We start from the raw sequence: 24,771 nt of genomic DNA, 5'->3' as shown, positions 1-24,771 counted from the left end.
GTTCATAACATGATTTTAGGTCTCAGCCAGATGGCCAGCCTTCCCTGCCCTGGCCACCCCAGTGGACGTGAGGAACAAATCACCTCGCCCGGCCCAACACCCTTACATGAGGCTCCCCATCCTTGTGGGGGCTCGCCAAGAAGCCACACGACCTGCTGTACCAGGGCAGTTCACAGGAGGGCACAGGCCTGGGCAAGGATTCCTGGAATCCAGGAGAGGGGCAGCCCCCACCCCACGGAACAGGGAAGCCACGCTCTTGGCAAAGGACTGAGGCGAGGAGACTGCGGGCCCTGCCTGGAATCCATGTCACCCTGGGAGCAGGCCCAGGAGCCGGGGCAGCTGCTGGCCGGAGCCCCTCACTTCCTGCAGCAGCCAGTCCCTCCCATGTCTTTCACGCCAGCCTTGGGCTGTCAGACCAGCTGTTTCTGGGTGGTGGGTTGCCCCATGTGGCCAGGGGGCCTTTGCTGCTCGGTACCGTGGGCCTGTGTGGGTCATCAGCACTGGACCGGGGCAGAGTGGCTTCTGGTGAGGGTGGGGCAGAGCGGACAGGTCTGGGGAGTGGTGGGGGCTTGCCCACCTCACAGTCGGGTGCAAGCATGTGCCCTCACTCACTGTGGAGGGAAGCCAAGTAGGCAGGAGGGAGGTGAGGGCCTGAGCCAGGCACAACTCAGATCCGGCCAGAGCAACCACGTTGTCTGTCCCCCCAGGCACGAGAGGCAGAGCTACCCCAGCTGCTCCCACCACCGGGGTTTGCGCTTTGTGGGGAGCTCAGAGTGGGCTTCGAGAGGGAGCCCTGACTGGGGTGGCCGTGCTGGTGGTTCTTCACCCTGGGGCCTGCACCACCCTCACCTGCCTCAGCAGGGGACCCCGCCATGGCATGCTGCAGCCCCCGGCCCTGCTGTCTCCCAGGATCTGCGGCCCCTGCCGCGCCAATATGCCCCACTACTGCATGGAGCTGGGCCAAAGCCAGCACAGAGGGATGCTGAGGGGTGGCCAGTGAGGACACGTGGTCCTGCAGACATCTGACCTTGGCCAGAGCAGCCCCACGGCCGGGCTGGGCCAGGAGCTGGTCCACAGTGGGGGCCACGCTTACTTTCCTCCCAGTCAGGTCTAACTCCAGACCTCACCACCCTGCTGGACTGGCTGTGGCGGGGCCCAGGGGCACACAGGGCTTAAGGGACATCGATGTGGGGTCCCGGGCAGCGGTACCAGACCCATGACCATGAAATGACAGAGGGCTCCTGCTCCACTGGACTGCGTGTCCACTGTCAGACACTGGGCAGAGCCCTTGCTGAGGGCCAGCCTTGGCTGGAGCCACTTCTAGGGCCGTGCAGGGTGGTCCCAGTTCAGACAGGAACTGGGGCAGAGCAGGATCACCCCAGCCCTCTTCCTTGGCTTCCTGGGGGAGGCGCATCACCTTCACCTGGGCGCAGCCTGGGCCCAGGGCCCGCTTGGCCAACAAGCTCCTGGCAGATGTGGTGTGGGCAGAGGCCTGAGCCCCACCCACACAGGCAGCCTGCACTTGCTTCAGCCTATGCCGCCCCTCCAACCTGGGCTGAGAAAGGTGGGCAGAGGATAGGTGGTCGCCTGGAAGACCCAAATCCAGGCCAAGGCATGGGGGGACCACAGGCCTGGGAGCAAGAGGGCCCCCAGGGCATGGGGTGGTGCTTTGTGACCTGGTGACGCTGCAGCAGGAGCTGACTGACAGAGCTGGAGGAACAGGGCAGCCCCCTAGGAGGAAGGTGAGGCAGGGTGGGGATATATACTCTGGATGGCCTTGGCCCTGGCATGCCTAGACCAAGCCATGGGACCTTGAGCTGAGGCCATGGCCCTTAGCGAGGCCTCCCTGGGACCCTCTGGAATAGAAGAAACCTCCCAAATGGGAGGTGTGTGGGCCTGAATGAGCTGAATCTTGGGCTGCCCCAGACTGCCCTCTGCCCCTGCCTTAGCCCAGCCACCCTTCTGAGATGCCCAGAGGGGCTCTCAAAGGGACCTCAGCCTGGGGACCCCGGCCCCCGGCCTATCGCATCCAACATGTCCCCAAGGCTCCTCCTGGGCTTCTCTCCACCACACGTCACACTGGCTTGGCCATTGGGGAGAGGATGTCCCCAACCCTCTGAGCCATCTCTGGGAGGCTGGGGAGTGGGCTGACGTTCCTGACCAGAGACAGTAGGGAGGCTGGGCCTTTGCCCGGCCTGGCCTGGACTTGTTCAGGTATGAGGCCAGGCAGACAGGTGAAGTGAAGCAGGGGCCACTAGAGGGGGCTCTGTAGCTCCCAGGGGCCTGAGGCTGGTCACTTACCCACAAGAGATACCCCTCAATCACAGGCCTCCAGACTCCCTCAGGGGTGGCACCTCGGAGCTTGTGGGCATCTACGTGAGTTGGTGCCCAGCAGGGCTGGGTGGTGGTGTGAAGGTCGTCAGGCCAGTCAAGCACACACAGGACAGAACCTTTATTGCTGAATATCACAAGCCCACCTGGGGTGCCTGGGGTGGTGGCCTGCTCCCCACAGGAGTCCTGGGGGACTGTGGACACTGCACGGCTGCTACCACCTCCACGAGGGGTGGGCCTGGGGGTGAGCCCTGCCCCACACCCCTCAAGGTGGGAGTTTGGGACACAGCCTGGGTGCAAGACTGAGGACCTGGGGTGAGGAGAAGAGGGTATGGAGAGGCCAGGAGGGGGCCCACCCGGAGGGAGAGGCAAGGCCCTGAGCACTGGTCATGGAAGGCTGAGAGCCAGGCGAGCCCGGCCCTGTGGCCCCCTCGGGGGCTCAGTGGCAGGTGGCCCCTTCTCCAGGGCGGTGATGGGCGAAGCCTCCTTCCTCTCCAAGGATGAGGGGCTGAGGTAGGCACAGGCTGGACCCCCAGGCTCTTACAGACGGGGTTTGATGTGCAGAGGTTTCCCTGTTCCGAGAGGGGCAAAGGTCAGGTTGTGAGGAGCACCCAAGCCAGGAGGATCTCCCCCACCCCCAAGGCTTCTGAGCCAGGATGAGGGGGACTCCATGAGCCCAGGCCTGCAAGGTACAGGCTGCTAGGAACTGCAGAAAGTGGCCTGGACAGGTCTCTGCCACCTCCTAGCCCTCTGCCTGCCTGGTCCCCACTCTGGGGTCCAGAGCACAGGGATGGGGAACAGTGGCCTGCTGGACTAGGTAGCTCCTGGGCAGTTGGCAGGTCACAGGTGGGAGCCACAAGTCGGCAGGCTGAGCTAGAATCACCAGGTGCACACTGCCTGCACGCACACAGACGTGCTCACGCCCGAACAGGCTGCCAGACGCACACATGGTGGTTGCACTGCGCCTTCATTGTGAAAAACCAGGGTGTGCAAGCAGTTGGCTGGGTAGGGGCGGGTGGGACCAAGGCTCCTGTGTAGGGTCACAGGGCCTGGGGGACCAGAGGGGCAGGAGGAGGCTGCAGGCCAGTGGTCAGAAAGGCTTCCTGCAGTACAGGAGGGGCCTGAGGACCGTCACGTCCGAGAGGGGCCTCTGCCCTATGGGCCCCACGCTCACTGGGTTGCGATATCTGTCCCCTCCTGTGAATGCTCTGAGTCACCACACAGACTGACCAGAAGCTTGTGTGTGGCTGCCCAAAAGCATGGCACTGCCCATGCCTCTCTCCTCAGTCCCTCACTTCAGGGCTGGGGACCCCAGTCACCTCTAAGCCAAGCCAGAGCTTGGAGGTCAAGCCCAGGCACCTGGGCCCCAGGCCTGGGACTTCACTGGCCTCTGCCCTGCGGCCTCAGCCCCTCCTGGGTGATGCATGTGCAAGGGTGGCCCGGCCTCCTGCCCCAGGGCCAGCCCAGGCCAGGAGGGGCAAGGCCTGAGCAGGGAAGGAAGGCTGATGGGGGCCCCCAGGCCAGGGGAAGTCTCTGCAGCCTCTCCCCGATCTCACTCACTCTGGCCGTCTCCGATTCTAGGGCCGGCTGCCGAAAAAAGAGAGACGCTGCCTCAGAGTCCACTCCCTGCCCAACCCGGTGAGGCCCGCCCTGACTGGAGGGAGGCAGCGCCCCAGTCCCAGGCCTGCAGAGGGCCTGGCGGAAGCTTCGCCTGTAAGTGGGGGCTGCAGGCAAGCACGGCCGCGGCAGGCGTTTGAGCGTGCTCAGCGGAGCTGTTAGAGAAGGCTGCGGCAAGCATCTTCCATTAACGTTACGACCGTGAAATATGACAATAAAATGATAGCCGTATGGTCGCAGATTTGCAGCCCGCCGAGCTGCGTGGGGTTTATCGTCACTCAAACGCGCGGAGAGCTGTAAAATGTTTACAGAAAGGGTCGTTTGCAGCCATAAAATCCTCTTTTCTCTCCTAAACAAGGCTGAGTGGAGCCATTTACCAAGCCCCAAATGCTCATTGGGGGAGAGGGAACATCTGCTCTCCCCAGGATGTGCAGCGATCTTCCAGAACAAATTAACAGAAATGGGTGCTTGCTAATTAAGTCAGCCCTCAGCTGGGCAGTCTGTGCAGGCGGCCGCTGCTGCACTCACCCCCTGGCCAGCCACGCCCTGTGGGCCAGCAGGGGCACACCTACCAGCCAGGATGCGACACAGCAGCACCAGCCCACACTGGGCTCTCCAAAGCTGTCCAGGCCCCGCTCTGGAGACTGGGACTTGATGGGTCCAAAGCAGGCACTGAACTAGAGCCACTGGCTGTTCAGGGCTGGGCTCCGGGGGTGCCAGGCTGCCTACCAGAGTCCTTGGTGGGGCTGCTCCTGGGAATCTGGGCCCTGGGCTGGCCTCCTGGGCTCGGCAAGGACTGCAGGGAGATGAAGGCAGGCAGCTTGGAAAGGCTACTGGACCCCATCACCGCAGAGGCAGTTTCTTCCTGGAGCGACGGTTTCTCCTGGTCCAAGGACGCGGATGGAGAGGGGGAGGTGGGGGAGGAAGGAGACGGGGAGCGGGAGGCGGGGGAAGGGGCCCTGGATGATGAGGGAGAGCCTGAAGCTGCTGGTAACACCCGTGGGGAGGCAGGAGGGGAGGCAGAGCCAGCAGCCGTGGAGGTGGGGGAGCTGGGTGTCTGTGTGGCAGGGTGCTGGGCAGCCGAGGACTTCCTGCAGGGAAGGAAGGAGCAGAAGTATGAGGGTGGGTGGCTGCTTGGCAGGGCAGGTCCGCAGGACACTGGCCCACCATGTGCACATCCCCAGGCCCAGTGGCAAGGTGCCTGGCCCCTCCCCATCCCTTCTTGGCCCAGAACCACCAGGCATGGCCATCCAGGGCCAAGGCCAGCCCTTGGCCCCAAAGCCAGGCTGGTGACATCATGGGGCCTCCAGCCTGAAGCAGCTGGGGGCGGCCTGGCAGGCCAGCCCCAGCTCCACACTGACCCCATCTGCACCTTCCAGAGCCTTGCCTTCTGTGCCCACCTAGAGGCTCCCACACTCACAGGGCAGGTGGGCACCACACGGTGCCCTCAGCCATGAGAATCACCCAATGTCCTCCCCTCTCCTGGGGAATGGAAGTAGGTGGCTGAGAAGTCCCCACCTGCCTCCATGGGGTGAGGCTGCACAAGGACCCAGATTGGGGACCTCTGGAGGTCACCTGATCGTCAGCTTGGGATATGAATCCCAAAGAGCTGGGTGGGGTGTAGGGACTCCGCCAAGAGGGTACTGAATGTCCCCAGAGCAGGGAGGGCTGCTCTCTAACCGTCCCCAGCTTCCTCTCCCCGTCACCTGGGCCCATGGCCAGTGGAGGCCCTGCTCCTGGGGGCCACGTTGCAGGGCTCTTGGGCTGGGGCTGCCCTCCGACCAAGGCGCTTCTGGGTGCGGTGCAGCAGCTGGCACTGGGTGCCCCGGGGGCAGGTGCTCCCACGGGAGAAGTCGGGGCACAGCAGTGTGTGCTTCTTCTTGCACTGTGGGGAGAAGGGGTGCTGCTGGGGAGGCTCCACCCCACATGGGGTGGCCCTGTCTGCTATGCCCACCGGGATCAGGGCTGGGGCCCCCCATGAGAGCAGCCACACCTGGCCGACACTCCCACCCACCCATAGCATGCCCCCGAGTGATCTGAGGTGTGAGGACGCCACTCTGGTTGCCCGGCCACTGCCTAGCTCGGCTCTGGACCTGCACTGAGGGTCGGGCCTGCCCAGCCTGGGCCGGGGACTGTTTGGGCACTCATCCCTTCTGCTGGTGGAAGACTCAGGGAGGCGGGGTGCTCCAGGCCTGTGGGACCTCACTGGGAAGAGAACAGGCTTCAAGCCCAGGGGTGCGGCAGGTCAGCCGGGGCCAGCCCCGCACCAGAACCACCGCACCTGTCATGGTGGCTAATTATACCCAGCGGGGCGACCCCACCCGGCAGGTGCTCGAGGAGCGCTCAGCTGTAGCTCTGCCTGTCGGGCTTGCAGGGAGTCACCAAGCCTCTGCCCAAGGCCTGCTCTCCTTGGCCCTCCTGCTCCCAGGGTGACAGCTGCAGGGCCCAATGCTGCAGGCCTGCTGTGCACCCACTCCTTGCCCAAGGCCTTCCAGGGATGGGGTGTCCTGTTCTTCCCCAAGCTTTAGTGGTCACAATCCGGGAGGAGACTGCCAGGGAGTAGTGAGCCAGGGGCGCCCTGACTGCCCCTCACGTTGGACCAGGTGACAGGCAGCCAGGGATACAATGCAGAGACACAGACCTGGACAGAACCCCGACAAAGAGGGTCCCTGCTGAGCCTACCCTGAGTCAAGGTTAAAACCAGCCCTGGTGCTGGAGTGGCTGTGGGGCTCCCCAGCGCAGGGGCATGGGTACAACACTTGAGAATTATGTGTCAACCACCGGAAACCACTGCCTCTCAGGCCCTGTAACCTCCCTCCTGGGACTCTGTCCTCAGAATGCCAGGCCTCAGCCCTGCTCCGGGCACCCAGGGCAAAGAGCCTGGTGAGGGCCTCATGGAGCACACACCCATTCCAGAGCAAGGTCTGAGCAATGGCACCACACCTGGCCCCCTGCTGCCACCAAGGGACCAGAAGCCCCTCATACTGTTGCTTGGGGCTGGCATGCAGAAGGAACCAGCTGGTGCTGGCAGCACGGCCCCCAAACACCCACTGTACCCCCAAACCAGCTGGCACCCGTGGTGGGGCCAGACCCACCCCTGCCCCCAAGAGAAGGCTGCACTCACTCACTCGCTTGCTCTCACATGCAGTTGAGGCTCCTCTGCACTGGGCCTGACTGGGGACACCCAGTGTCCCCATTCCCACGGGGCCCAGGCTGAAAGCAGGAGATTGCAGAGAATCATGGCAGGCTGGGATGGGGAGTGAGGGTGGCTGGGCAGGTGGAAGGGACAGGAAGGACCCCTCTGTGGAGGAGGCTTGGTACTAGACAAGAGCAGACCCAGTGCCAACAGGTCCTCCAACAGCCAGCCCTGGACACAGCTGCACAAAGAGGTGGTGTGGGGCCCCGGGCTGGCTGTCCCATGCAGTGGCCACAAGCCAGAGGGCAGCACGCTGGAGGGGCCACACTTGGCAAGAAGGAAGAAAGTAAAAGGCCGAGTTCCCAGCTCCTCTCGGTCACACACTGAAATCTGTGCTATGCTGGGTTATATAAAGGCCATTTCATTTTTGTTTTTCACTTTTTTAAGGTGGCTACTGGAAAATCTAAAATCCCACATGTGGCTCACATCTGGCCAGCCTTCCTACTGGACAGTGCTGGTCTAAACTAATACTTTTTCCAAGAACAATCCAAAACCTAGGACTGAATGTAAAGAATTTCCACAAATCACCCAACAGCTGTCAAGAAAGTGAAATGATGGGAAAAAATCTACTCGGAAACATATTGGACACAAAATGAATCACAGATGTCAAAGGTCTGAGATCTTACGTTGGCCACACACACTGATAAAAAAGCAGAACCCACCACCTAACAAAACCCCAGAATATCTGAAAATTAAGGAAGTTACTACCAAGTAATTCATGGATCAAACAAGAAGCAATATAAATTGGAGATTACTTAGAACCAAATGGCAACATCAAAGCGACACACTGAGATACGTGTAATGGAGCTGGGCCAGTAATTGGAAAAAAGTCTCAGCCTTACAGGCTGATGTCAGCAAAGAGGACCTTCCTCAGGAGTTAGGTGCGAAAAAGCAAAGTGACCTGAGGAAAGCAGAGGGAGGGAAGTAAAGGAGCAGAAATTAATGAAATAGCAAAAATACAACAAAACCCAAGAGAGGCAAAAGTTGGTTATCTGAAAATACTCGTAAATTTGTCCAATAAGATTAACCAGGAAATAAAGAGAAGAGGAGCACATAGCAGTGCTTGGAATGACGAACGTGCTCTGAGCAGAAAGCACAGACCTCAGGATGACAGGGTGAACACTCTATGCTGTGGACTGAAAACACAGATGAAGGATGAAGTCAACGAATTTTAGGAAAACTGACAAAAAAAAAAAACCCCGAATGAATATTCTTGTGACTATTAAGGGACATGAATCAGTGTTAAACAATAAAGTGAGCTCCAGCCCAGGGTTTAACTGGAGGTTCTATCAAATGTTCAAGAGATGTATAGTCCCAACCTTAAAGAACTGGTCCACAGAGCGGGAGAGAGAGAACACTTCTCAGTTATTTTATGGGGCCAGAATAGTCTTGAAGCCAAAATCTGACCAGAACTGGATAACAAAAAAGATCACTTAGGCCAATTTCACTCATGAACAAGGATTCAAAAGTCCTATACAAATTATAGAGTCCTGCAATGTATGAATGTATGAAAACACCACTATATCAGGACCAACTTGAGTTTATCCCAGGAATGCAAGGTTGGTTTAACATTAGAAAATCAATGAACAGAAATTAGTACAGACTAAACAAGAGGGATGATATGATTACCTCAACAGATACAAAAGAAGTGTTTAATAAAATTCAGCATCAACTCACAGTTTAGCAAATTAGTGATTGAAGGGAACACAACATCCTTACCTTAATATAAAGGGTTTCTCAAAAGAACCTTCCATTGCAACAACATGGATGGAGCTAGAGGGTATGATGCTCAGTGAAATAAACCACGCAGAGAAAGACAAGTAACAAATGATTTCACTCATCTGTGGAGCATAAGAACAAAGCAAAAACTGAAGGAACAAAACAGCAGCAGACTCACAGACACCAAGGATGGACTAACAGTTGCCAAAGGGAAAGGGACTGTGGAGGGTGGGTGGGAAGGGAGGGAGAAGGGGAATAAGGGGCATTACGATCAGCACACATAACTTAGGTGGGGGGGCACGGGGAAGTACAGCTCAGAGAAGACAAGTAGTGACTCTATGGCATCTTACTATGCTGATGGACAGTGACTGTAATGGGGTGTGTGGTGGGGACTTGATAATGGGGGGAATCTAGTAACTACAATGTTGCTCATGTGATTATATATTAATGATACCAAAAAAATTAATAAATGATGAGATAATCCCCTAAAAACAAAAACAAAAACAAAAAATGACCTTCTAGAATGCATTGCTCATTAAGGAGAAAGGCTGGAAGGCCAGTACCATCACTAGCTGACACTGTACTGGGCTCACAGGCAGGGCAGGAAGGCAAGAAAAAGAAATGAAACTCATCTGAATTCAAAGGAAGAAAAAAAATGGCCATTATTTGCAAAAGATGATTGTTTACATAGGAAAACCCAAGAAAATCTATGGATAAATTATCACAGTTACTAATATAGTTTAGCAAGGCTGCTGGAAACAAAATCAAAGAAAAAATTGTATGTCAATATATCTATGAACAGTGAGGAAATTTAGAAGTGTTACTTATAATAATAATAAAAGTGACAGAAATATATCTAGCAAAGATAAGCAAGAACTTAATTAAAAGACATCAAAGGAGACACCTGTATAACAGGCAACAGATGTCTTGTTCGTTGGCAAGGAGACTCACTGGAGAGACAGGTAACAATTCTCACTAAACTAAGGTACAAACTCAGGACAGCCCCAATCAAAATCCAACATGTTAGAAAACTTACGTTGAATTCAAAATGTATTTCTGGAAGAATAAAGGGCAAGAGCAGCTAAGACAGCTGTGAAGAACAAGGTGAAACAATCTGCTTTATTATTGTGAATGCAAATAATCTGGCTCAAGGACACACAATGAACAGAACCAAAAGCCCAGAAACAGGCCCCCGTTTATGGAAACCTGACTCACAGGGGAGCGGGCTGCAGATCCCTGGAGAAGGGGCCTCACAACACAAGGCGCCCGGGCAAAATGAGACTGGACTCCCACCTCATGCCCAACACAACCACGAACCACTGGATAGAAGACGAAAGTCCCACGTGAGGAAGATCAGACTACAGGGCAGTGGAAGGCAACAGAGTGCAATGTGCAGTAGGGGAGGATTTACTGTATATGACAAAATGGGCAAAGTGTAAAGAAAGACTGAAAGAATGATTTCTATTAAAATTAAGAACCTCTGTTCTTTAAAATACGCTACAAAGAAGTGAAAGACTAAACCACAAACTGAAAGAAGATATTACCACTTATATGACTGACAAAAGATTAATATATATATTATGTTCATATATTTTTTTATGTCCATACTTCAGTTTTATATCTTATATATTTCCTGTTAGCCAGTGAGAGAAAACTGATTCGATGGAAAAACGTCCCACCCTCACTTAAACGAAACCCCAGGGAATGGTCACAAAGAAAAAAAAGCTGAGCATCATCAAGGGCTGGCAAGGAGGCTGGTCCACGAGTGTGAATGGGCACAAACAGCTTGGCGACTGCCTCATGTTTCCTACTACAAGGAACATCACACCCCCCACACCTGTGGCCTGTGCTTTGCTACATGCTCTGAGGCCCTGGTCCCCAAGTGGGGTCAGCAGATCCTGTGGCAGAAACTGTTCCCCCAAATGCCAGCCTGCCCTCCAGGAAACACATTCCACAAGGGTGACTGAAGCTGGGAGGGGACGGAACCAACTGCACCACGGCCCCAGGCTCACCCCTGCAGCCACTGGGGCTCCCAGGTCTCCACTTCCATCCCAGGGCCCTTCCCCTCTGGCTGCCTGTTCCAGGCCCGGCGTTCTTGCCTGCACAGGGCTGGTGGTGACCGTGGCAGAGCTGGTGTAGGGGGTGCAGGGACTCGGGCAGGCCATCTCTCCATTCTGCACTCTTCCTTGGCCAAGAACAGGCCAGAATCTTCCACCTACTTGTCCTTAGCAGCCTGCGGTACTGGTGCAGCCCAGGAGCCTCCGGCCTTCCTGCTCAGCTGGTCCTGCCAGCTCAGCCCCGTCCTCAGCCAGCCCCCTACACAGAGGCTCCCACACCACTCCTCCCTCCCACCCTCCAATGCCAGCAGGACCTCCACTCCGCTAGGGCGGCCCTCAGTGTTCTCCATCTCCGGTCACTCACCGGCTTCCTACTCCCCACCACCACAGCCGCCCCCTTGGCCACTCTGGAAGGGTCTCAGGACTCCTCCCTCACCGCCTCGCCTCCTGCCTGTGCCCAGCCTCTCTCCCTCCCACATGCTACTTGAACAAGTCTGTCCTTATCCACCTGAGTGGCTGCCTCATTCATTCCAAAACTGGCAACTGAATGTGATGTGATACTCTTGAACAGAAATCCAGAATTAGTGGAAAACCAGGTAAAAGCCAAATAAACCTGAAGTTGGTAGTAATGTACCAATGTTAATTTTTCAGTTTCGAAAATTTGATACTAGTTATGGTTATAAAAAACATGAACAGGAGGGGAGACTAGCTGAAGGGTGTATGGGAAACTGCGTTATCTTTGCACCTTTTCAGTAAATCTTGCAATTATCACAGAATAAAAAGTTTACTAAACATAATAAATGACAAGCACTCTGTGCTGGGCCCTGGGTGGTAACCGAGCCCACAGAGAGGCAGCGAGGTGGGCAGTGGGGACTGGGACCCCTCAAAGTCCAGGTGCCAGGCTGGATCCGTTCCCAGGGCATCAGGACCCACTGGAGGGCTGGAGCCCGGTGGTGACAGGAGCCGATCCCTGGTGGGATATGTTTTAAGAGGACAGTGAGATGGACAAGCCTCTGATAAGATAACCCAGAGAAAAAGCAAAAAAATTCAAATTAGATACAGATGAAAAAGGTTAAAAACCTTGAGAATCGGAAGGGAAAGTTACACACACACCTACCCACCAATACATTGAAAATGTATATAAAATAAGTCAATTTCTAGGGAAAAATAAGCCAAAATTAGGATTAAAAGAAACAGGAGCAGACATTTCCTCCACTAAGGACACTAAAACGTTAAGTATACTAAGTACATATGACAACCTAAGATGACTCTGAAAGGCAGGCAGAAGCCAGACTGCCAGGAACCCGGGACCCGACAGGTAATGTGGTGGGAGGGTCCCTAGAACTTTCTTCTTCCTTGTCATCCCTGACTTGGTGAAGAAGAAGCTGGCAACCTGGAAGTGTCAAAAGGTACGTGTAAGGGGCAGCCCAGCCAGCCAGAAAACTCAGGTAAGAAATGGCCTACTCCAGCCGATACATCGGAACACAGGGCCCCAGCCCACCCGTCCAGCAGAGACGGAGGGCAAAGCCTTGACCTCTGGTTTCCCTCCCCACTCTAACCCTGCTGGGGTAGTGCCAGGCAAGGGCCAGAAGGTTTAAATAAGATCCAGATTCTTATGGCAGCCAGCGTTCAGCTTCCAACAGAAGATGACTCATCATTCCGACAAGAAGACCTCAAACTGAATGGAATTCTAGATGATCAACACAACACGTGCTGACATGAGACGGCACAGATGCTGGAGTTACCTGACAAAAACTTTACTTATTTTTTTTGTCCTTTTTAAAAACTAAAGTACAGTTGATATACAGTATTATACTGGTTTCAGGTGTTCAACATAGTGGTTCAACAATTACATCTGTCATGCAGTGCTCCCTGCGGTAAGCACAGAGACATAGCAGAACAGTATCGACAAGGATTTTAAAACGGTCATAAATACATTTCAAGAAGCAATGACAAATAGGCCTGAAGCTCCGAAACGGAAAGTCTCAATGACGTGAGCAAGGATATAAGGTAGAAACAGATGGCAGGCTTAGAACTGAAAAATACAGCGATATCTAAAACTCAATATTTGGGCTCAACAGCAGAATGGAGGTCACAGAGCAAACAATCAGTGAACTAGAAGACAGAATAATAGAAAATAACCAATCTTAGCGGCAGAGAACCAACAAACTTAAAATAAATGACTGCACCTCCAGGATCTGTGGGAATACACCACAGACCCAACATTCATGCAACCCGAGTCACAGGAGAGGAAAAAGAACAAGAGAAATAATGGCTGAAAAGCCCCCACACTTGGCTGAAAACATAGGCCTATGAAACCAAGAAGTTGAACAAACCCCAAACAGGAAAACCAAAGAAATCCACCAAAAACTGCATCACAGTCAAACTTAGAAATAATCTTTCACACAGCCAGAGAGAAATGACACCACCTATGGAGGAAAAGTTAAAATGACAGTGGATTTCTCCTTAGATACCACAGAGGCCAGAGGGAGTGGTACACTTGCAAGTGCTGAAAGGGAGAACTATCAACTCAGGATTCTACATGCAGCAGAAATACTCTTCAAGAATATAGAGGAAATCCAGATATTCTTAGATGAAGGAAAACTATGAGAATTTGTCACTAGCAGACTTGCCCTAAAAGTGGCTAAAGGAAGTTCTCTAAACAGAGGGAAATAGTAAAAGACAAAACCCTGGACCAATAGTAAGGAAGACCAAGATAACCAAAACATGACTTTCCTTCTCTTAAGTTTCCTAAATAATGTTTGATCGTTGAAGCAAAAATTATCACAGTGTCTGTTGTGGTTCTAAATGTCTGTAGAGGGGATATTCACGGCAATTATAGGTGGGGGAGGGGGAAGGAACATAAAGGAACATTGAGGTTTCTACACTGAACTGTAAAATGACAACAGCAGTAGATGGTGATAAGTTAGGCTATATAATGAAATCCCTAGTGTAACCACTAAAAAACTAAACATACAATACACACTCAAAAACACTATGGATAAACCAAAATAAAATTCTAAATACTGTTCAAGTAACCCATAGAAGGCAGGAAAAAGAAATGAAAAATGGAACTAGTAGAAGTCAAATTGCAGACTTAAGCTGTAATATAGCAATAATTACATTAAATGTAAATGACCTAAATATATCAAAGACTGAGACTGGAAGAGTAAATTTAAAAATATGACCCAACTATCTGTTGTCTATAAGAAAGTCACTTCAAATATAATGCTATAGATAAGTTGAAAGAAAAAGAGAAAAAGATATATTATTCAAACACTGATCAAAAGAGAGAAGTGGCTACATTAATATCAGATAAAGAAAACTTAAGAATAAATAAAATTGCCAAAGAGGGACAATTTATACCGATAAAAGGGTGACTCCATCAAGAAGACATACTCATCTTAAATTTACAAGTACCAAATAAAAGAGTGATAAAATAAGTGAAGTAAAATTGATAGATATGAAAGGAGAGAGAAATCCATAATTACAGTTGGGTACTTCAACACACATCTCTCAACAATTGATCAAATAATTAAACAGAAAATCAGCACGGATACAGAAGAATTCAAAAGTGTTTTTAACCAGAAAAATCCAATCAACATTTATAAAACACTCCATCCAACAAGTGGAACATATATTCTTTTCAAGTGACCATGGAACATATACCAAGATAGATCATATATTTTAGGCCATAAAACAAACCTCAAGACATCGTTACAAATTAAAATCATATGGAGTATACTCTTTACCATGATGGACTCAAACTAGAAATCAATGACAGAAAGATAACAGGAAAATCTGCCAATTTGAAAGATTTGGAAACCAAATAGCACACTTCTAAAATAATCCATGGGCCCAAGAGGAAGTCTCCAGGGAAATTAAAACCAGAACAAAACAAACATACCAGAACTGAATGAAAATACAACACTTCGACTATTTACAACAGCCAAGATATGGAAGCAACCTAAGTGTCCATCAGTAGATGAATGGATAAAGAAGATGTGGTACATATACACAATGGAATATTATTCAGCCATAAGAAGAAAACAGATCCTACCATTTACAACAACATGGATGGAGCTAGAGGGTATTATGCTCAGTGAAATAAGCCAGGCAGAGAAAGACAAGTACCAAATGATTTCACTCATCTGTGGAGTATAACAATGAAGCAAAACTGAAGGAACAAACAGCAGCGGACTCACAGACTCCAGGAAGCAACTAGTGGTTACCAAAGGGGAGGGGTGGGGAAGGGCAGGTGGGGAGAGAGGGAGAAGGGGACTGAGGTGTATTATGATTGGTGCACATGGTGTGTGTGGGGTCATAGGAAAGACAGTGTAACTCAGAGAAGAATAATAGTGACTGTGGCATCTTACTACACTGATGGACAGTGACTGCAATGGGGTATCGGGGGGACTAGATAATAAGGGTGAATGTAGTAACCACATTGTTTTTCTTGTGAAAACTTCATAAGAGTGTACATCAATGATACCTCAACAACAAAAAAGACATCCCACATTCATGAATTAGAAAATTTAGTATTTTTAAACTGCCAATGTTATTGAAAGTGATCTACAGATTCAATGCAATCCCTAACAAAACCGCAAAGGCCTTGTTTTTGTTTTGTTTTTTACAGAAATAGAAAAACATCCTGAAATTCATATGGAATCTCAAGGGACCCAATAGTCAAAATAGTCTTGAAAAGAACAAAGTTGAAGGATCTGCATTTCTGGATTTCAAAACTTATTATAAAGCTACAGTAATCAAAATACTGGTTTGAGGACAGACATATATATAGACCAGTGGAATAGAAAAAGAAACCAAGAAATTAACCATCACATATATGGTCAACTGATCTTTTTTTTTTTTTATTAAAGTATCATTGATATACACTCTTATGAAGGTTTCACAAGAAAAACAGTGTGGTTACTACATTCACCCTTATTATCGAGTCCCCCCCAATACTCCATTGTAGTCACTGTCCATCAGTGCAGTAAGATGCCACAGGGTCTCTATTTGTCTTCTCTGAGCTACACTGTCATCCCCGTGACCCCCCTACACCATGTGCACCAGTCATGATACCCCACAATCCCCTTCTCCCTCCCTCCCCACTCATCCTTCCTCACCCCTCCTCTTTGGTAACCATTACTTCCTTCTTGGAGTCTGTGGTCAACTGATTTTTGACAAAGGTGCCATGAACATTCAATGGGGGAGGCACAGTCTTTTCAACAAATGGTGATGAGAAAATTGGCTACCCACACACAAAAGAATGAACACCATATACAAAAACTAACTCAAAATGGATGAAAGACCACAACTTAAGAGCTAAAATTACAATACTCATAAGAAAACACAGGGAAAAACTTCAGATATTAGAATTCACAAGTACGTCTTAGATATGATACCAAAATCACAGAAGAAAAAATAAATTGCACTTAATCAAAATGAAAAATTTTTGTGCATCAAAGTAGACTAATATCAAAACAGTGAAAAGACAACAGTAAAACTCTTAGAAGACAACATAGGCAAACATCTCCTGAATATGAGCATGAGCAACTTCTTCCTGAACGCATCTCCTCGGGCAAGGGAAACAAAAGCAGAAATGAACTCATGGGACTACATCAAACTAAAAAGTTTCTGTACAGCAAAGGACACCATCAACAGAACAAAAAGGCATCCTACAGTATGGGAGAATATATTTGTAAATGACATATCCGACAAGGAGTTAACATCCAAAATATATAAAGAGCTTATGCACCTCAACACCCAAAAAGCAAATAACCCGAATAACAAATGGGCAGAGGATATGAAGAGACAGTTCTTCAAAGAAGAAATTCAGATGGCCAACAGACACATGAAAAGATGCTCCACATCACTAATTATCAGGGAAATACAAATTAAAACCACAGCACGATATCACCTCACACCAGTAAGGATGGCCAGCATCGAAAAAGACTAAGAACAACAAATGCTGGCAAGGATGCGGAGAAAGGGGAACCCTCCTACACTGCTGGTGGGAATGTAAGCTAGTTCAACCATTGTGGAAAGCAGTATGGAGGTTCCTCAAAAACTATAAATAGAAATACCATCTGACCGGGAATCCCACTCCTTCAAAGAATACAACTTCTCAGATTAAAGAAGACATATGCACCCCTGTTTATCGCAGCACTTTTTACAATAGCCAAGACATGGAAGCAATCTAAGTGTCCATCAGTAGATGACTGGATAAAGAAGATGTGGTAAATATACACAATGGAATACTATTCAGCCATAAGAAGAAAACAAATTCTACCATTTGCAAGAACATGGATGGAGTTGGAGGACATTATGCTCAGTGAAATAAGCCAGGCAGACAAGTGTCAAATGATTTCCCTCATTTGTGGAGTGTAACAACGAAGCAAAACTGAAGGAACAAAACAGCAGCAGACTCAGAGACCCCAAGAAGGAACTAGTGGTTACCAAAGGGGAGGGGTGTGGGAGGGTGGGCGGGGAGGGAGGGAGACGGGGACTGAGGGGTATTATGTTTAGTACACATGGTGTGGGGGATCACGGGAAAACAGTATAGCACAGAGAAGGCACATAGTGAATCTGTGGCATCTTGCTGCACTAATGGACAGTGACTGCATTGCGGTACGGGTGGGGACTTGATAATATGGGTAAATGTAGTAACCACATTGTTTTTTCATGCGAAACCTTTATAAGAGTGTACATCAATAATACCTTAATAAAATAAATAAATAAATAAAAAGACAACCAACAGAATGAGAGAAAATACACACAAGTTGTATCTCTGATAAAAGGTTACTTTCCAGGACATATAAAGAACTTCTATAATTCAACAAAAAAAAAAACTACAAATAGCCCAACTCAAATATAGGCAAAGGACTTGAACAGACATTTCCCCAAAGAAGATATTACCAATGAGCACGTGAAAAGATGCTCAACATCAGCCTTTGGGGAAATGCAAATCACATCTGCAATGAGACACCATTCACTAACATGGCTCCAAAAAAAGCAAAGTAAGAAAAAAGAAAAATGTGTTGGCGAGGACATGGAGAAACTGGACCCACTATACACTGCTAGTAGGAATGTTAAAACAGTACAACGAATACTGAAAAATTTGATGGTTCCTCAGAAGGCTAACTACAGAATTACCATATAATCCAGCAATTCCACTCCTTGATAGCTATCCAAAGGAAGTGAAAGCGGTGGCTCGAGCAGATACTGTGTTTGTCAATGTTCACAGCAGCATTGGGCACGGCGTCCAGAAGGCACCGCCCAAGTGTCCACTGCCGGACCGATGGATACACAGTGTGGTCCAGAGGCACAATGGGATGTCACTCAGCCATGAAAGGAATGGAGCCCTGGCACCTACTGTAACAGGGATGGACCTGGAAAACATGATGTTCAGTGAAGGAAGCCCGACATGGAAGGACAACACTGTACGATCCCACTCACATGAAGTACGTAGAATGGGCAAATTCACTGAGACAAAAATGTAGACCAGCAATTGGGGCGGGAGAATGGGGAGTGATTCCTAAGGTTTATAGTTTCTGTCTGGGTGATGAAGAAGTTTTGGAAATAGACAGTGGGGATGGTTACACAATACTGTGAATATAATTAATGCCACTGAACTGTATACACTTAATGTGGCAAATTTTGTTATATTTACTTTACCACAATTGAAAGACTTAATAGTGCAATACACCAAAAACCATTGTATTATACACCTTGGTGGGTGAATTGTATAGTGTGTGAATTTTACATCCATACAGCTGTTGAAAAGGAAGACATAGGAATGGCCGCACGAAGTGCTTCATAGCATTAGCTGGTGAGAAAATGCAAATAAAGCCACAAAGATCACCTCACTCCCACCATAACAGCAGGTCAAAGTGACAGATAGTGACAAGTGCTGGCAAAGATGTGGCGAGATGAAACCGTCGCTCACGCCTGGTGGAAACGCAACATGCCGCAGCCACACTGGAGACAGGCAGCTGGACCTACAGGTGCAACCCAAGAAGTCCACTCCTACGTTCCCACCCAAGAGAAACAAAAGCTCATGTTCACACGAAGACTTACACACAATGCTCATAGCAGGATTATTCAATGCAGCCCCAAGATGGCAACAGTCCAAATGTCCATGTGCTGAGGACCTGATCAGCGGAATGTGGTCTCTCCGCACAGTGGAGCACTGAGCCACCATATAGGTCACAACACGATGACCCTCCAAACATATGAAATCAAAGAAGCCAGATGCAAGTTTGTGCACTGCAGAATTCTAACGTATGAAATGCCCAGAGCCAGGTTTACAGAAACAGATTAGGCGAGTGTGGCCTGCGGCTTTAGGGGCAGAGGCGGGGGGCATGCTGCAGTGGGGCACATGTCCTGCAGCCGGGGTGCGGTTAGGGCTGTGCAACTTTGTAAAGTCTCTAAAAGCCACCGAGTAATATACCTGCAGTGGATGAACTATATGATATGTAAATTATACCTCAATAAAGCTGGCTTTTTTTCTTTTTTTCACAAATCAGAGGAAAGAATGGCCAGTTGCGTAAGGGATTTGGGGGAAGGGCCCAATGTGCGGAGAAAATCTAGCTGGGGCTCTACCTCCACCACTACTGGCTGAGCAGCTGACCTGTGGAGTCTCCCTCATCCCAAGGCCCAAGACCAACAACTACTTTCACTGTTCCATTCCCCACGTGGTAGGTACTACCCTGATCCAAATTTTACACAAAAGGAAACCGAGGGCCAGAGGGGTCACAGCCACAAGTGACAGGGATGGGGATGGACTGGCATCTGCGCCCCTCACTCTAGAGCTACACTGGAGAAGATGGAGGAGGGCCCCATGGCCTCATGGGTGCAGATCCTGGGTGCCAGACCACAGAGCAAAAAATGGAAGGACTGTGTACCCGTGACAAGAAGGATTTCGGCCTATGGAGAAAGCCAAGGGCGAACTCAGGAAGTGGTGGCTGGGGCTGTCTGTGGTGCAGAAATGGAAGAAAACTTTCAGAAGGCTAAGAGCTTCTGTGAGGCAGGATGAGGCTGGGCACGGGAGCAGCCACGGACAGGGGGGATGCCCAGCCACTCAGCTCACTGCTGGAAGCCCTTCAAGCTGGTGGAGCCCTATGCGTCTGGGGAGCAGAAGGTAAGGGAGTCCACAGAGCAGAACAGGGCAAGTGCACAGGGCCCGGGGCTACATCAGGCACGTCACGGTGAACCTGTGGCTTCAGTACAGCTGTGGCCATGGGATTGTGACGTACAGGGTATTTCCGGGAAGGCTGAGACCAGTGACACCCCAGCTGTGATGAGCACCCAGTGCCCAGACCTCGAATTTCAAACACAATGGGAAGGAGCTGGCTCCTGGGCAGAGTGGCCACTGCAGGGCGAGAGAGGTGAGCCTGTGGCCCCCAGATCCACCAAGAAGCAAGGACATGGCCAAAAGGCATATCAGGGGCCCCTGAGCATTACAGTGGGTGGGACACAACCGGCAGGAACCCACTGAGCACTGAAGGGATCCCAGCCACCACTGCACGCGTGGAGGGCCAAGAGAGGAAGCTCCTCCTTGGAGAGCCACCAGAGAGCGTGGAAGGGATGAGGGCCTCGCCGTGTGACAGGTAAGAGACATCAGTAGCTACTAAAGCCACAGAGAGGGCAAGGGGGCTTTTCTGAGTCAAAGTGTGTCCCACAACATCAGCGTTAATCAGAGCAGAAGACAACCACGTCCAGTGACCAAGGGGAGCCCACCACTCGCCCAGGAGGGCAGTGGACTGCTGCCAGGGATGAGGAGAAACACATGGCCTGATGACGGGAGCCCAAAGGGGCCATGTCCTGAAGAAGGCCACCGGAGCTCTCTGAGTGTCCTGAGCTAAAGGAAGGAGGTGAGCAGCCGCAGGTCTGCAGTAGCCTCATGGCAGAAAAGGGGAAGGAGCAGAGATTTACTCCCAGTCTAAATTATTCACAAGAAAAGGTGGCGCGCCTCTTTAACAAGCCATGGCTTTATGAAGCAAGGTTAACAATTTCACTTGATTCAGTGGAATATTATAAACTCTCTGGGGCCCGTTTGAGGACTTCTACTTTGGGAGCAAGCTGACGACTCAGCACTTTTTATATTATTTAGAGAATAAAGTTAACCCTCGCTGGGCCAGGCCGCTGCCTCCCCTCCCATGATCCGGCCTGCTCAGCGCTTTCCCATATATAATTACAAGCTGCTATCCATCATGTGGAAGCCACGCAGCACCCACACGCCGAAACGGACGCAGTAAGCACTTCCACTAACAGAAGCAGAACTCAAGTATCGCTGTGATATTTTTGTTTAAGTTGGAATAGCTTTACAATGATCATCCACAGCCTCGGTCCTGCCCCCAACGCCACCTGGGCCACGCCTCTCTGGGAAGGGCCTGCCCGCCTGGGCTCTGGGCGCCCTGCAGGGTGACCCGTCAGCTCGCAGCCAGTCCCCACGTCTGCAGAGACAGCGACGGCCAAGGCGGCAAGGAAGGGAGGCGTGTGGGCCTGCATCCATGGGGGCCCCTAAGCAAGCCTAAGACCTGGTGGCCTGCAGCTTGCCCTGCACTGAACCTGCTTCAGGCCCAGCCCTGATGCCCTGATGCCCTGGGCACCTGTAGAGGGGCCTGGTGTCCTTGACTTCACTGAGCAGCCCCAGTCCTGGTTCCCAATCCAGACTGCAGGTCACTGAGGCCAGGTCTCATTCATAAGGGTTTGGGGACAGGGGAACAGCAGGCCCCTGGGCTAGTAAGTTGGCTCCTCTTGGGGTGCCAGGAACTGAAGAGACCCACACAGGGGTCCCCAGCCCAGGGTCATATCAGCACATTAAGCCTCCCACTGCTCCAGCAGCCCTAGGGGGGGTAAAGGGGAGGGGCCTAGGGAGGAGCAGGCAGGAAGCTCTGAGGGAGGGCTCTGCACAGGGACGGAGCACCTGCATGGGGGATGACAGGCAGGGCGGCCATTCGGAGGGAAGGAGTTTTGCTCAGCCTTTGGGAATCTCCTCCACAGCACTCCTGACACACACAGGCCAGGACAACCACTGCAAAGCAGAGACCCCGAGACCCAGTTCCCTAATTCCCACCATGCCAGCCCGCTTCCACCACGGCCACCTTGGGGTCACCAAGCTCCAGGGAGCACGCGGAGGAGCATGGCACCCCAGCTGGGGGCTGGAGCCACCCTGCCCAGGCCCCCTCACCTGCGCGCCCAGTGGGCAGTAGCCTTTGAGGAAGTCAGTGCAGACCTCTGCTTTCCGGGACACGTAGACATGGCTGTAGGGACAGTCGCTGTTGTTGCAAATCCCCTTCAGGAAGTAGGAGCAGACAGGCATCTAGGGGGGAGACAGGATGTGAGGGCTAGTGGACCCCTGCAGTTTCTCCGTGTGCTGTGGGTGGTGCTACTGCACCTGGCCCCCGAGAGCCCTCATCAGGTCTGACCCACTTCACAGGTAAGAGCACAGTGCACGTGAGCCACACAGAGACTATGGCTGGAGCCCTCACTGGGGCCCTGTCCTGGAAGGAAATGGATGTACTACTGGCCAGCAGGAGCATAGGTGTCAGGGGCCAAGGGCACCTGGGACCAGGCCAGCTGGGGGCTGCCCATCCCAAAATCAGACCCCTGGGTTTCCTTGAAGACATGGTCACACTGGCAGAGCACATCTGCCCTTGCACAGTCCAGATGAGGAAACTGAGGTAGGGCTGGCCCCAGCCCTGCAGGGTGGCTTGGGCCCAAATATGCCATCACGTGCTCTGAGCCTGCCAGGTTTCCAGCCACTGAGCCACTGTGGTATCTAGAAAAGCAGGGCTTGCAGGTAGGGGGAAGCAAAGCATAGAGGCTCTAGGTGGGCAATGGTCTATGGGGCCTGGAGAGCCAGCAGATTTTCCAACTGCCTCACACACAGGCACCTGACAGTGTCCGTGGGCTGGAGACCTGAGTGTCTGGGAAAGCCTGGGTGGTGGATGCTGAATAGGCAGGGAGATACCCTGAAGCAGTCCTAGTCTGTGCAGTGACCACAGGCTAGCCCTGTGGAGGCTGGGCAGGGGGACCCTGGCCCCACCCATTAGTAGGTGGCCACAGGAGACAGCTAGTGGGGGACATGGAGTGGGCAGCCTGAGCAGGGCTGTGCAGCCCCAGTAAGCTAGCTGGGAAGGAAAGAGAGCTGCCACCCACCTCTTCCCTGATGGGGGAGCCTGAGGTCTGGGGCCAGCAGGGGTGCTCCTATTTCACCCACCCTCACCTCTGCAGTCACCACCTTTCCAGGTGACCCCTCTCCCAGGGCCCTTCAGAATGAATGCTGTCCCTCCATCAGGCCCTCTGGTCCCACTGGCCACAAGCTCACACAAAGACCACCCCCTTCCTCAGGGGCCTCTGGGGGAGTGTACCCCTCCTCCTCCCTCCTCTGTGGACTCATCCCACCAGCACCCCACTGCAGCCCACTGGTTCCCAGGTGATCCCCGCTAGCCCATACTCCGGGGCTGGGGTCCTTACCGCACCCCCACAGGCATGTCAGAGGACCCACACAGGGGCTGCAGTGGGGAGGTGGGGGAGAGAGGCTGAGGAGGGAAGGAGGGAGAAAGCAAAGAAACAAAGGGTGATTTACCGTGCAAGAGTTTATTTTTAATTGTCTTTTAACTGCAGCACACAGGGGAGAGGGGCTGGCCCGTTTGGGGCTGGCGTGGTGCGGCTGCAGACAATTCCCTTAATGTGGCTTTTGATATAGAGCCCAAATTAGCTCTAATAAAAAGGGATAATAAAGCCAACTCTTACACCAAACGGAGCTCCTCCTAGCTGTCAGCAGGGCCGTTATCAAGAGGAAACTGCATTCTCATTTCAATTAACCTTGTTTGCACCCACCACGTCCACACAAATAACAATAACATTAATTCAGGGCGCTGGTGCGGGGCGTCCACATTAGACAGCTCAGAATGTGCACCGGCTTTGGAGCTGGGAGCTAATGAACCCGAAACCCGACGTGAATTTCCAAATTGCTCACAACAGAGTTTAGAAGCTCTATTAGGGAGAAAAATGCTGATTCTTTTCAAGTTCCTCAAGGGGAAAAGCTGTTGGAACAGCAGTGTGCCTCTGCCTCCCCTAACCTCGGTGCAGCCCTACCCTGGGCCCTGCTCTCAGGGGCCATTGGGCAGCCTCCCGACAAGGCCGCTGACCCGGACCTCAGCACTCCCAGCTCTGCCCACACCTAGCACGACCCTGCCTCTGCCCCATCATGCGGTCTGTGTGCAACATCACAGGCTCACTGCAGCCCCTAGGCAGGAACCCACAGCCTTCTAACACACCACGCCTCACCCTGCCCCTTGCCAATCCCGGGCCTGGAGAGCTGGTGAAGACTTGGCTGGACCCCAGCCTGGGCCTGCATTCTGGGAAACCCAAGGGCACTGTGGGCCATTCCTCAGGTGGGTAGCATGCAGTAGTGGGTGGGGTGGTCCCAGGTCTGGGGAAAACTCCCCACACTCACCTTCTCCTTGGAGACATGGTGGGAGAAGGGGCAGGTCCCGTCTGTCTTCTTGCATGTGCCCCGGACAAACCTGTAGTGCCAGGGGGTTTGGGTTGGGGGGGTGCTGATGAGCCCAGGCCAGGGCCCCACCCAGGGAGCAGTGGGGGTGGGAGGGCACCTGGTACACACGGCCACCTTCTCAGGATCGTGGATGTAGGGGCAGTGCTCGCCGTGGTTGCACCTGCCGAAGCGGTTGTAGTACATGCAGTACTGCTGTGGCCGCCGCTGCTTGGCCTGCCGCACGATGGCCAGGCTGCGCTGCACGGCACGGCTGTGGACAGGGGAGGTTCGTGAGCCTGCGTGTCAGGGACAGGCAGCCCCCTTCCCCCACCCCAGCCCAGAGG

The 24,771-nt window shown here is 52.0% G+C and overlaps 1 protein-coding gene across 2 annotated transcripts in view; it reads right to left on the bottom strand.

Moving 5' to 3' along the window:
- Positions 1-2,437: 2,437 nt before the first annotated feature.
- Positions 2,438-24,771, bottom strand: part of ZC3H3 (zinc finger CCCH-type containing 3) — a 103,835-nt gene continuing 81,501 nt past the window's right edge. Inside the window, exons 7-13 of one of the 2 annotated variants that reach the window (XM_037023192.2) lie at positions 24,546-24,698; positions 24,389-24,458; positions 22,115-22,246; positions 5,655-5,833; positions 4,678-5,039; positions 3,892-3,918; positions 2,438-2,903 (exon numbers count right to left, since the gene is read on the bottom strand). In XM_037023192.2, coding sequence (XP_036879087.2) covers positions 2,872-2,903; positions 3,892-3,918; positions 4,678-5,039; positions 5,655-5,833; positions 22,115-22,246; positions 24,389-24,458; positions 24,546-24,698 — 955 coding nt within the window. In that variant the 3' untranslated portion in view covers positions 2,438-2,871. The remainder of the gene's footprint in view (positions 2,904-3,891; positions 3,919-4,677; positions 5,040-5,654; positions 5,834-22,114; positions 22,247-24,388; positions 24,459-24,545; positions 24,699-24,771) is intronic. The other variant, XM_037023193.2, reaches the window with a different exon arrangement.

This window comes from Manis javanica, chromosome 2 (assembly GCF_040802235.1).
Source record: "Manis javanica isolate MJ-LG chromosome 2, MJ_LKY, whole genome shotgun sequence".
Classification (NCBI taxonomy): Eukaryota; Metazoa; Chordata; class Mammalia; order Pholidota; family Manidae; genus Manis; species Manis javanica.
Note: the sequence above shows the minus strand (reverse complement) of the source record. Positions and strands in the feature narration are given on the sequence as shown.